This window comes from Scyliorhinus canicula, chromosome 20 (genome assembly GCF_902713615.1).
Source record: "Scyliorhinus canicula chromosome 20, sScyCan1.1, whole genome shotgun sequence".
NCBI lineage: Eukaryota > Metazoa > Chordata > Chondrichthyes > Carcharhiniformes > Scyliorhinidae > Scyliorhinus > Scyliorhinus canicula.
Window position 1 is genome coordinate 93664624 of NC_052165.1, and position 13510 is coordinate 93678133.

Here is a 13510-nt window from a genome sequence, read left to right on the forward strand (position 1 = left end):
AGAGAGAGAGAGACACACAGAGAGAGAGACACACAGAGAGAGAGACACACAGAGAGACACACAGAGAGAGAGACACAGAGAGAGAGACACACAGAGAGAGAGACACACAGAGAGAGACACAGAGAGAGAGAGAGAGACAGAGAGAGAGAGAGAGACAGAGAGAGACACAGAGTCAGAGAGAGAGACACAGAAAATACAGGGAGAGACATACACACACACACACACACACCACACACACACACACACACACACACACACACACACACACACACACACACACACACAGAGGACAGTGCAACGACTTTTTAAAAAATAAATTTAGAATACCCAATTTTTATTTTCCAATGAAGGGGCAATTTAGCGTGGCCAATCCACCTAGCCTGCGCATCTTTGGGTTGTGGGGGTGAAACCCACGCAGATACAGGGAGAATGTGCGAACTAGGACAGTAGAGGGACTAGGGTAACTGAATCAGCAGTAATGCAGGCATTGAAGTGTGTCTGAAGTACTTACGCCGTCCGTGCTTTCGCTTCCTCTTTGCCCTGGCTCCCATCTTTCTCCACCAGCATCTGTCTAAACGTTGCTACCTTCTGCTGGATCTCCTCCTCAGAATACCTCAAAGAAAAATAGAAAAACATTGGCACCAGCACATACTGACAGCTGTCCATGCAACTGGAGACACGACAGCAATGCTCATGGAAAGTCATGCTCACGGACAATAATACCAAATCACTGGACTCCCACTGTACACAATCCCAATGGACCCAAACCCCTTCCCGTTCACTCCCACTGTACACCATCCCAATGGACCCAAACCCCTTCCCGTTCACTCCCACTGTACACAATCCCAATGGACCCAAACCCCTTCCTGTTCACTCCCACTGTACACAATCTCAATGGACCCAAACCCCTTCCTGTTCACTCCCACTGTACACAATCCCAATGGACCCAAACCCCTTCCCGTTCACTCCCACTGTACACAATCTAAATGGACCCAAACCCCTTCCCGTTCACTCCCGCTGTACACAATCTCAATGGAGTTAAACCCCTTCCCGTTCACTCACTCTACACAATCCCAATGGACCCAAACCCCCTCTAGTTCACGCCCACTGTACACAATCCCAATAGACCCAAACTCCTTCCCATTCACTCCCACTCTACACAATCCCAATGGACCCAAACCCCTTCCCGTTCACTCCCACTATACACAATCCCAATGGGCCCAAACCCCTTCTCGTTAACTCCCACTACATAATCCCAATGGACCCAAACCCCTTCCTGTTCACTCCCACTGTACACAATCCCAAAGGACCCAAACCCCTTCCTGTTCACTCCCACTGTACACAATCCCAGTGGATCTAAACCCCTTCCCATTCACTCCCACTGTACACAAACCCAATGGACCCAAACCACATCCCGTTCACTCCCACTGTACACAATCCCAATGGACCCAAACCCCTTCCCGTTCACTCCCACTGTACACAATCCCAATGGACCCAAACCACATCCCGTTCAATCCCACTGTACACAATCCCAATGGACCCAAACCCCTTCCCGTTCACTCCCACTGTACACAATCCCAATAGACCTAAACCCCTTCCCGTTCACTCCCACTGTACACAATCCCAATGAACCCAAACCCCTTCCCGTTCACTCCCACTGTACACAATCCCAATGGACCCAAACCCCTTCCCGTTCACTCCCACTGTACACAAACCCAATGGACCCAAACCGCATCCCGTTCACTCCCACTGTACACAATTCATTTGGACCCAAACCCCTTCCCATTCACTCCCACTGTATAGAATCCCAATGGACCCAAACTCTTTCCTGTTCACTCCCACTGTACAAAATCCCAATGGACCCAAACCTCTTCCCATTCACTCCCACTGTACACAATCCCAATGGACCCAAACTCTTTCCTGTTCACTCCCACAGTACACAATCCCAATGGACCCAAACCCCTTCCCGTTCACTCCCACTGTACACAATCCCAATGGACCCAAACCGCATCCCGTTCACTCCCACTGTACACAATCCCAATGGACCCAAACCCCTTCCCGTTCACTCCCACTCTACACAATCCCAATGGATCCAAACCCCTTCCCGTTCACTCCCACTGTACACAATCCCAATGGACCCAAACTCCATCCCGTTCACTCCCACTGTACACAATCCCAATGGGCCCAAACCCCTTCCCGTTCACTCCCACTGTACACAATCCCAATGGAGCCAAACCCCTTCCCGTTCACTCCCACTGTACACAATCCCAATGGACCCAAACCCCTTCCCGTTCACTCCCACTGTACACAATCCCAATGGACCCAAACCCCTTCCCATTCACTCCCACTGTATAGAATCCCAATGGACCCAAACTCTTTCCTGTTCACTCCCACTGTACACAATCCCAATGGACCCAAACCCCTTCCCGTTCACTCCCACTGTACACAATCCCAATGGACCCAAACCCCTTCCCGTTCACTCCCACTGTACACAATCCCAATGGACGCAAACCTCTTCCCATTCATTCCCACTGTACACAATCCCAATGGACCCAAACCCCTTCCCGTTCACTCCCACTGTACACAATCCCAATGGATCCAAACTCCTTCCCATTCACTCCCACTGTACACAATCCCAATGGACCCAAACCCCTTCCCGTTCACTCCCACTGTACACAATCCCAATAGACCTAAACCCCTTCCCGTTCACTCCCACTGTACACAATCCCAATGAACCCAAACCCCTTCCCGTTCACTCCCACTGTACACAATCCCAATGGACCCAAACCCCTTCCCGTTCACTCCCACTGTACACAAACCCAATGGACCCAAACCGCATCCCGTTCACTCCCACTGTACACAATTCATTTGGACCCAAACCCCTTCCCATTCACTCCCACTGTATAGAATCCCAATGGACCCAAACTCTTTCCTGTTCACTCCCACTGTACAGAATCCCAATGGACCCAAACCTCTTCCCATTCACTCCCACTGTACACAATCCCAATGGACCCAAACTCTTTCCTGTTCACTCCCACAGTACACAATCCCAATGGACCCAAACCCCTTCCCGTTCACTCCCACTGTACACAATCCCAATGGACCCAAACCGCATCCCGTTCACTCCCACTGTACACAATCCCAATGGACCCAAACCCCTTCCCGTTCACTCCCACTCTACACAATCCCAATGGATCCAAACCCCTTCCCGTTCACTCCCACTGTACACAATCCCAATGGACCCAAACCGCATCCCGTTCACTCCCACTGTACACAATCCCAATGGGCCCAAACCCCTTCCCGTTCACTCCCACTGTACACAATCCCAATGGAGCCAAACCCCTTCCCGTTCACTCCCACTGTACACAATCCCAATGGACCCAAACCCCTTCCCGTTCACTCCCACTGTACACAATCCCAATGGACCCAAACCCCTTCCCATTCACTCCCACTGTATAGAATCCCAATGGACCCAAACTCTTTCCTGTTCACTCCCACTGTACACAATCCCAATGGACCCAAACCCCTTCCCGTTCACTCCCACTGTACACAATCCCAATGGACCCAAACCCCTTCCCGTTCACTCCCACTGTACACAATCCCAATGGACGCAAACCTCTTCCCATTCATTCCCACTGTACACAATCCCAATGGACCCAAACCCCTTCCCGTTCACTCCCACTGTACACAATCCCAATGGATCCAAACTCCTTCCCATTCACTCCCACTGTACACAATCCCAATGGACCCAAACCTCTTCCCATTCATTCCCACTGTACAGAATCCCAATGGACCCAAACAACTTCCCATCTTTCCCACTTACCCCTGCTCCTCCATCATGTCTTCGAGTTCGATACACTTGAGCTCCACCTTACGTTTGCGCTCATGATCCAGGATGTCCTGATTAGGTTTCTTCATCAGGCCGGACTCCAGCTTCTTCAGCTCCTCTTCCGACTTGTAGTCCACCCGGTCCTTCTTGTGACGAACGGAGGACAGGTTACGCTGGACGTAGCCATTAGTGCCGCTCCCCCTGGGGGTGGGCAGACCGATGCCGTTATACATGGCGGGACCGCACTGCCACTAGTCGCTGCTGTGAGGCGTGGGGAAGAGAAGACACACAAGGTCGAACAGTCAGAGAGAATGGGATGAAAGGTCATCATAAATAGCATCCACACTCAAAAGCCCCCAACAGCACAGCTCGCCCTTCACTCGGTTGCGGAAGTTTTAACCTCGCTATGCGGGGTTCAAATCTCCACTAACCTCTCCCCCCCCCCCCCCCCCCCCCCCCAATCATCAATCACAGTCGCACAGTGGTTAGCACTGAAGCACTGCAGCTTCACAGCTCCAGGGTCCCAGGTTTGATTCCGGCTTGGGTCGCTGTCTGTGTGGAGTCTGCACATTCTCCCCGTGTGCGCGTGGGTTTCCTCCGGATGCTCCGGTTTCCTCCCACAGTCCAAAGATGTGCAGGTTAGGTGGGTTGGCCATGATCAATGCACGGGCTGACAGTGATAGGGTGGGGTCGTGGACCTTGGTAGGGTGCTCTATCAGAGGGGAGGTGCAGATTCGATGGGCCAAATAGCCTCCAGCTGCACTGCAGGGCTCCTGGTTTCAAATTGGCTTATTCTGAATGAAAACAGTTTGAATTTGAAATCAATATTGAGAGAGGTTGCCAGGCATTTTTCAGAGAAGCAGTTGAGCTTTAGATTGGGGTGTGAGCAGAGATCAAGCCTCTGCTCTCAATACAATTCAGTTAAAGATTTGCCGGGGGTCTGACCAGAAGCAGCTGATCAAGTCAGCGAGTTCCGGATTTGCCTGTGAACAGAATCGGCAGTTCCAGTTGAGTTGAGGCCGACAGGAGTTTGCAGGGGTTCCTGGAAGTCAAACTGTGAAGACAGCTTCTGAAGACTTCAGCTGGACATCCTGCATTGTTCTGCCAGGATTCAGGTCTGTCTCTGAAAACACTCTCAAAGAACATCTCTGAAGCAAGTTTGCCTGAGTGCTGACTGTATTTAAAAGTGGATTGAGAGCGGAGATGGTTTTGTTGTTTGATTGGGAGTAAAGATAGCAGTTCATAAATTCATGAGAAATAGGCCACTTGGCCCATCATGTCTGCTCTGTCATTCGATCAATTAACTCCACCGTCCTGCCCAATCTCCATAACCCTTCAACACATTACCAATTTAAAAATCTGTCTAACTCCTCCTTAAATGAACTCACTGTCCCAGCATCCACCACATTCTGAGGTAGCGAATTCCACATTCACAACCCTTTGGGGGTAGTTTCTCCTGAACTCGGTTTGAAATTTGCTACCTCTTATCCTAACACCATGATCTCTCGTTCCAGAATGCCCAAGAGGAAGCATCCCTCCACGTCTACTTTATCCATGCTTTTTATCATCTGATACACCTCAATTTGATCTCCCCTCATTCTTCTAAACTCGAGAGATTATCGGCCTAAACTGTTCATCCTCTCCTCATACGACACACCCCTCATCTCTGGAATCAACCTCGTGAATTTCCTCTGAAATGCCTCCAATGCCACTACATCTAACGGGCGGCATGGCGTCACAGCGGTTAGCACTGTTGCTTCACAGCATCGGGGACGTGGGTTCGATCCCCGGCTTGGGTCACTGTCTGTGCGGAGTCTGCACGGGTTTCCTCCCACAGTCTAAAGATGGTAAGAAGTCTGACAACACCAGGTTAAAGCCCAACAGGTTTGTTTCAAACACAAGCTTTCAGAGCGCAGCTCCTTCTTCAGGTGAATGGTGAGGTATGTTCCAGAAACATTTATATAGACAAAGTCAGAGATGCTGGACAATGCTTGGAATGCGAACATTTGCAGGTAATCAAATCATTACAGATCCAGGGAGAGGGATAATCACAGGTTAAAGAGGTGTGAATTGTCTCAAGCCAGAACAGTTGGTAGGATTTTGCAAGTCCAGGCCAGATGGTGGGGGATGAATATAATGCGACATGAATCCCAGGTCCCTGTTGAGGCCGCACTCACGCGTGCGGAACTTAGCTATAAGTTTTTGCTCGGCAATTCTGCGTTGTCGCGTGTCCTGAAGACCGCCTTGGAGAACGCTTACCCGGAGATCAGAAGCTGAATGCCCTTGACTGCTGAAGTGTTCACCGACTGGAAGGGAACATTCCTGCCTGGTGATTGTCGCACGATGCCCGTTCATTCGTTGTCGTGCTCCGAAGGCTCGTGTTTGAAACAAACCTGTTGGACTTTAACCTGGTGCTGTAAGACTTCTTACTGTGCTCACCCCAGTCCAACGCTGGCATCTCCACATCAAGTCTAAAGATGTGCAGGTTGGGTGGATTGGCCATGCTAAATTGCCCTTAAGTGCCCAAAAAGGTTAGGTAGGGTTACTGGATTGCAGGGATAGGGTGGAGGAGTGGGCTTGTGGAGGAGTGGACTTAAGTAGGGTGGTCTTTCCAAGACCCAGTGCAGACTTGATGGGCTGAATGGCCTCCTTCTGCACTGCAAATTCTATGAATGTTGAACAATCTTTCCTCAAAGAAGGGGACCAAAACTGTGCACAATACTCCAGGTGTGGTCTCACCAAGGCTTTGTATATTTGCAGCCACGCTTTCTTAATTGTAAACTATTTCCTTGTGTGATGTTAAAGGTATTTTAATATTGTGTTAGTAATAAAGTTTGTTTTAATCTATCTTATCCCTATTTTTGCATGAAATCACTCCTGCAGGGAGGAATCCTTTCCTCACACTCTTACAAAATTAAAATCAAATATTGAGGTTTCTGTCCAGCATCCTAGCCACTGCGGGAGTCTAGTCTGGGATTATAATAATAGTGAAATTCAAATTCAACAGAAATCTGGCATTGAAACTCCAATGATGACATAAAACTATAATCACTTGTCGTAAATACCCATCTGATTCACTGATGTCCTTGAGGGAAGGAAATCTGCTGTCCTTACCGTGGTCTGGCCTACACGCGACTCCAGATCCGCAGTCGTGTGGTCCATTCTTAAATGCCCTCGGGGAATGGGACAATAAATGTCGGGCCCAGTCAGCAATGCCCACATCCCAACGAATAATTAAAAAAAACACAATTCATGGTTTAAAATTTAAATTCAGTTATGGTTTGAAGGGTCACAATCATAAGTTTTACAGCGCTGAAAGTGGCCTTTTGGCCCGTCACGTTGACACTGATCATCAAGTCCTTGTGGATTCTAATTCTTTTATTCAGCACTTTGTCCATAACCTGGCACAGCTACCGTGTTTGAAGTGCTCGTCTAAATATTTTAAAATTTAGAGTGCCCAATTCTTTTTTTCCCCGAATGAAGGGGCCATTTAGCGTGGCCAGTCCACCTACCCTGCACACCTTTGGGGTGTAGGGGTGAGACCCACGCAGACAGGGGGAGAATGTGCAAACTCCACATGGACAGTGACCCAGGGTGCGGGATCGAACCTGGGACCTCGGCGCCATGAGGCAGTAGTGGTAAGCACTGCGCCACCCGTTCATGGTTCTTAAATGTTGAAGGTTCCTGCCTCCAGCACCCATTCAGGCAGAGAGTTCAGATTCCAACCACCCTCTGGGGGAAAAGGTTTTTACCTCAAATCCCCTCCAAATCTCCAGCTCCTTACCATAAATCTATGCTTCCTGGTTATTGACCCCTCTACTAAGGGGAAAGGTTTCTTTCTATTTACCAGCCCAGACAACATACCTGGTGAATCACCTCTGCAAGCGTTAAGATTTAATATCCAGATAATTATGTCAATTTGTTTTAGCCACGGTTTAAATAGTTTGGGTTTAAAACAAAGTACAATTTCTGGTTGAAACTTGCCTTTGCTTCAATTACACGGTAAGATTTAAATCAAATCTTCGCCGCCTTAAATTTAGTCAGTTATGGCCAAAATTCTAAACAAACATTTATAATAATTACGGTTAAAGCCAAACAGTTGATAGTTTAATTAACACTCAGCTTTGACTTCAAGCAGTTATGGTTAAAAAAAATCAAGCATCTCATAGTTTAAGTTTGTGAATAATCATGATTTGCATAGTAAAATGTGAAAAGACACAGGTTATGGTTTAAATTTGCAAACTGTCATGGTTTAAATAATTACGGTTCAAATCAACAATTTATGATTTAAATTTGTAACATGATTTAATCGGCTGTGGTCAAATCTAATGGAGTTGGTGTTTTACCCATTAATCACAGATTATGTTTAAATTTGATGGGAGTTGGTGTTTTTAGACCATTAACCAGAAGACATAGGAGCAGAATTAGGCCACTCGGCCCATTGAGTCTGCTCCGCCATTTAATCATAGCTGATATTTTCTCATCCCTATTCTCCTGCCTTCTCCCCATAACCCCTGATCCTCTTATTAATCAAGAACCTATCTATCTCTGTCTTAAAGACACTCAGTGATTTGGCCTCCACAGCCTTCTGCGGCAAAGAGTTCCACAGATTCACCACTCTCTGGCTGGAAAAATTCCTCCTCATCTGTGTTTTAAAGGATCGTCCCTTTAGTCTGAGATGGTGTCCTCTGCTTCTAGTTTTTTTTATTCATTAATCACAGATTATATTTAAATGTGATGGATATGGTGTTTTTACCCATTAATCACACAGATTATGTTTAAATTTGACGGAGTTGGTGTTTTTATCCATTAATCACACAGATTATGTCTAAATTTGATGAACTTGGTGTTTTTATCCATTAATCACACAAATTGTGTTTAAATTTGATGGAGTTGGTGTTTTTAATCATTAATCACACATCATGTTTAAATTTATATAGGGGCTAGTTTAGCACAGTGGGCTAAACAGGTGGCTTTGAAAGCAGACCAGCAGCACGGTTCAATTCCCGTACCAACCTCCCCGAATAGGCGCCGGAATGTGGTGACTATGGGCTTTTCACAGTAACTTCATTTGAAGCCTCCTTGTGACAATAAGCGATTTTCATTTCATTTGATGGAGTTGGGCGTTTTTAATCATTAATCACACAGATTATGTTTAAATTTGATGGAGTTTGTGTTTTATCCATTAATCTCACAAATTGTGTTTAAATTTGGAGTTGGTATTTTATCCATTAGGCATACAGATTGTGTTTAAATCTAATGGAATTGGTGTTTTACCCATTAATCTCTCAGATCATGTTTAAATTTGAGGAAAGTTGCTGTTTTTATCCATTAATCTCAAATTATATTTAAATTTGATGGAGTTAGTGTTTTTTTTAAAAAATAAATTTAGATTATCCAATTATTTTTTCCAATTAAGGGGCAATTTTAGTGTGACCAATCCACCTAGTCTGAACATTTTTGGGTTGTGGAGGCAAAACCCACGCAGACACGGGGAGAATGTGCAAACTCCACACGGAGTTGGTGTTTTTACCCATTAATCACACAAATTGTGTTTAAATTTGATGGAGTTGGCGTTTTTATCCATTAATCACACAAATTGTGTTTAAATTTGATGGAGTTCGTGTTTTTAATCATTAATCTCACATATTATGTTTAAATTTGATGGAGTTGGTATTTTTATCCATTAATCACACAAATTGTGTTTAAATTTGATGGAGTTGGTGTTTTTAATCATTAATCACACAGATTATGTTTAAATTTGATGGTTGGGTGTTTTTAATCATTAATCACAGAGATTGTTTAAATTTGATGGGAGTTGGTGTTTTTAATCATTAATCTCACAAATTATATTTAAATTTGATGGGAGTTGGTGTTTTTAATCATTAATCACACAAATTATATTTAAATTTGATGGAGTTGATGTTTTTAATCATTAATCACACAAATTATATTTAAATTTGATGGGAGTTGGTGTTTTTAATCATTAATCACACAGATTATGTTGAAATTTGATGGAGTTGGGTGTTTTTAATCATTAATCTCTCAGACCATGTTTAAATTTGAGGAAAGTTGGTGTTTTTATCCATTAATCTCACAGATTAAGTTTAAATTTGATGGAGATGTTTGGAGGGGGAGTGTATCCTCTCTCTCTCCCCCGGCCCCGGGGTGAGGAGGTGGTTGGGCGGCCTGGTCCGATCACTCGAGGCCGAGGCTTTGTGCGCGGCCTAACGGCTGGAACCGCCCCTTCCGCAGGCCGCCCGCCCGCCCGAGCCCGTTCGTCACCCCCGTCCCCTGAGAGACTGACCTGGGCGGCCGTGGATGAGGGCGGTCAAAGTGTGCGAGGTGAGGAGGGCCGGTCACCTTCTCCCCGCTTCCCTCCGTCTCTCCCTCTTCACTGCGACACCAACATGGAGTCCGGCGGGGGAAGACCCGAGGGAGATGGCGGCGGGGAGGGAGAGCCTGAGACTGTGCTTGACCTCCCGGGACTTGTAGTTTCTCCAGCTCCCGACGCCCATTGGAGACAACGGGCAGCCGTGACCTGAGCGGACTACAACAACCGGCGGCCCCCTCGCGCACGGTCCGGGCGTCCTCTCAAAATGGCGGCGACTATCCAGAGAGGCGTTCAGCTGCGGAGCGGTGGCCGATGGGGGTTGTCGTCAACTGCAACGGGGAGGGACTGCAAAGCGCAAGCGCGCCCACAAGCCACCGCGGCCCGATAGATGGCGCACGCGCGTTGCCGCCGCCCACCACCACCAGCACGCACACGGCAAAAGAGGACTATAGCTCCCAAAAGGTATTGCGCCGGATGGGGTCATCGTCCCGCGAAGGGCACCGGGAAATGTAGTTCATTGGTGCTACCGCTCCCATTGGAATATAGGGAGGAGCCGCCCGCTTGCGAACTACACCCCTAAGTGGGCTATGAGAGGCATGGGGAAGAGAAGACCATGGGCCTCTCCAAAGGGAGGTCATGATAACCCCCTGATGACCTATAGGCCATGGAAAATGGACGTTGTATTTCTGCCTCGCCCTCCCCCAAAAAGCCCACGCAGAGCCCAAGAAGCAACTTTTGTAGTCCAGAAATGAGTTTGAATTGAGAAAATTAAAGAAACCTTGGTTTATTACAGCACACTAGTACTAGAATATACATCAGATCCAAGCCGGGCCTGTCCTGTTGGTACCACACCTGGCTGACTTTATTCAGAACCTAGCAATAGGTGATTTAGTGCTCCCTGCCCCCTTGGTGGCGGATCTTGTACTTGGAGAGACTCACAGGGAGACTGATTACTCCAACCGCGTATGTCTCGAGCGGGACCTAACATCGACCTTTTGGAAGTTTGGTCACTGCTGCGACTCAAGGAAGTCCCTTAGCAAGCCAGCTTGTGCACCGCAACGTCCCAACAATGGCAAACATTCAAGAGGCACAGGAATATGCAACAATTGTTTATCCGCGTCTGGCACAAAGGTAAAATTGGAAGGGTGGTTAATCCATGTCTTACAAGGGAAATTAGAGATAGTATGCGATCCGAGGAAGAAGCAGACAGATTGGCCAAGAAAAATAACAGGCTGAGGATTGGGAGCAGTTTAGAATTCAGCAAAGGAGGACCAAGGGATTGATTAAGAAAGGGAAAATAGAGCACGAGAGGAAGCTTGCAGGGAACATTAAAAACCGACTGTAAAAGATTCTAGAAGCCAGGCATTTTCAAAGTGGGTGCCGTGACCCATGGGTGGGTCGCGGGCGGGTGTCAGGAGGGTGGCGGCGTTCCCGATTGTGGCAACCGGCCGCAGCAGCTGGCTTTTAAAAATGTCGACCCCGACCGGCTTTAAAAATGCGGGTGCGCTGCACATGCGTACCCGCTCATCAATGCGCGTGCCCGGAGCCCAGAGAGAAACACCGCCTCCTCCTGGCGTCAGCGCGCTGACCCTGGAGAAGATTTGTTTTCAAAATCCAATTCAGTTTTCCTGCACCTGTCTTGAACATGTGTAGCCACCTGGGGTGGCCACGTCCCGATTCAAAATGGACACTCGCAAGGACTGCAGGGAAAAACGGACAACATTAGAGAAAATAAGCAGGTGCAAGGTTTCCTGTGTATTAAGGTTTGCAGAACCCAGACAGAACTGAAACCAATAGCCATTAACATATTAATGAGCTATCTCCAGGGACAAAAAGAAACATTGAAACAATCGAGACCAGGACAGACTCCCCGGCGCCAGTGGGAGCTAAAACAAAGGCAGGCCAACGGTTACATAGGGCCCGCCCAAAGATCAGGGAACAACTCCGGTATTGGAGAAAATCAATAGGAACGATTGGGACATGGTCCAATTAATTGGGACCAAGTCCGGGGTCTGCCCAGAAGGGCGCGAAACCCCTGGGGACTATAAGATAGCGTCCCCAAGTTCAGTTCACTCTCTTGGAAGAACTCTCACCTTGGCATTTGGCTCTCAGCACCGAGAGGCCCGCCAAGCACCAGACAAGTAAGTCTAAGGTCACCGCACGCTACGAGATAGGCGCTCCAGCTACTATTCCGTACCATTTCGAAGCCAGCAGTATCAGAACCGGACAACGGCCATTGTTCCTCTGACTGGGTGGGCCACTCGAAGCTAAGTATAGGTTTTAGTAGTAGTTGTAGTTTAGTGAGTAGAGTTTATGCATGAGTAATTATTGACTGTGTGTGTAAATAAATGTGTATTGATTTCAAACTTACTAACTGGTGTATCGAGTCGTTGATCAGTACTTGGCTTTAAACCCTGTGGTGGTATCAGAAAGATACCTGGTGACTCTTGAGCAAAGGTAATTAAAACAGAGCAAATTAAGGGAAAGCAGAAAGAGCAACACATGCTCAATGGCTGAGCCTGCAGAACTCTCTTTGACTGTGAATTTTAGAGATTAAAAAGATTCACAGTACTTTGAGTTGAGTAATTCCTCCTCATCTATGTCTAAAATCGTCACATTGTAATTTGCAGACTATATCCCCAGGCTGTAAACCAGGCTGAGGAAAATTTACATTCTGCATTTGCTTCGTAGAGTCATGAGAGAATAATGCCTGTTTCAATGAGGTAATTTCTCATTCTTCGCTACTCTGGTCTATAGAATATAAACCCAGGCTCACCTCTCGCATTAAAGGTAAGAGAAAATAGTGGGTCGCAAATGTCGGCCGGCGTGGGTCGTGAAAGTCGGCCAGCGTGGGTCGTGAAAGTCGGCCAGCGTGGGTCGTGAAAGTCGGCCGGGATGGGTCGTGAAAGTCGGCCGGCGTGGGTCACGAAGGTCGGCTGGCGTGGGTCCGGAAGGATGGTCAGTTGGTATAAATGGTTCCCGGAGGGCAGCACATGGGGTTAGCACAGCTGCCTCACGGCACCAAGGTCCCAGGTTCGATCCCGGCTCTGGGTCACTGTCCGTGTGGAGTTTGCGCATTCTCCCCGTGCCTGCGTGGGTTTCACCCCCACAACCCAAAGATGTGCAGGGTAGGTGGATTGGTCACACTAAATTGCCCCTTAATTGGAAAAAAATAATTGGTGCTCTAAATTTATTTAAAAAAATTTTTTAATGGTTCCGGGTCAAAAGAAGTTTGAAAAACACATGAAGAGGAAAAGGTTGGTACAGACAAATGTAGGTCCCTTTGTTGCGAGTTTCTTTTACTTGTCTTTTCTGTGGCTCTGTTCCAATTAGGGCAATCAGTATTT

The 13510-nt window shown here is 47.4% G+C and overlaps 1 protein-coding gene across 3 annotated transcripts; it reads right to left on the bottom strand.

Moving 5' to 3' along the window:
• Positions 1-473: 473 nt before the first annotated feature.
• Positions 474-10319, bottom strand: LOC119955183 (serine/arginine repetitive matrix protein 2-like). 3 transcript variants are annotated; one of them, XM_038781167.1, is made up of 4 exons: positions 10137-10279; positions 6944-6992; positions 3824-4090; positions 474-613 (listed from the first exon to the last, which is right to left on the bottom strand). In XM_038781167.1, exons 3-4 carry the CDS (start codon positions 4060-4062, stop codon positions 508-510), a joined length of 345 nt encoding a protein of 114 aa, XP_038637095.1. In that variant the 5' UTR covers positions 4063-4090; positions 6944-6992; positions 10137-10279; the 3' UTR covers positions 474-507. The 3 variants fall into 3 exon arrangements, with proteins under 3 accessions (XP_038637095.1, XP_038637094.1, XP_038637096.1); XM_038781166.1 differs by lacking the exon at positions 6944-6992 and having other exon boundaries at positions 10137-10319; XM_038781168.1 differs by lacking the exon at positions 6944-6992 and having other exon boundaries at positions 3824-4087; positions 10137-10280.
• Positions 10320-13510: the final 3191 nt, after the last annotated feature.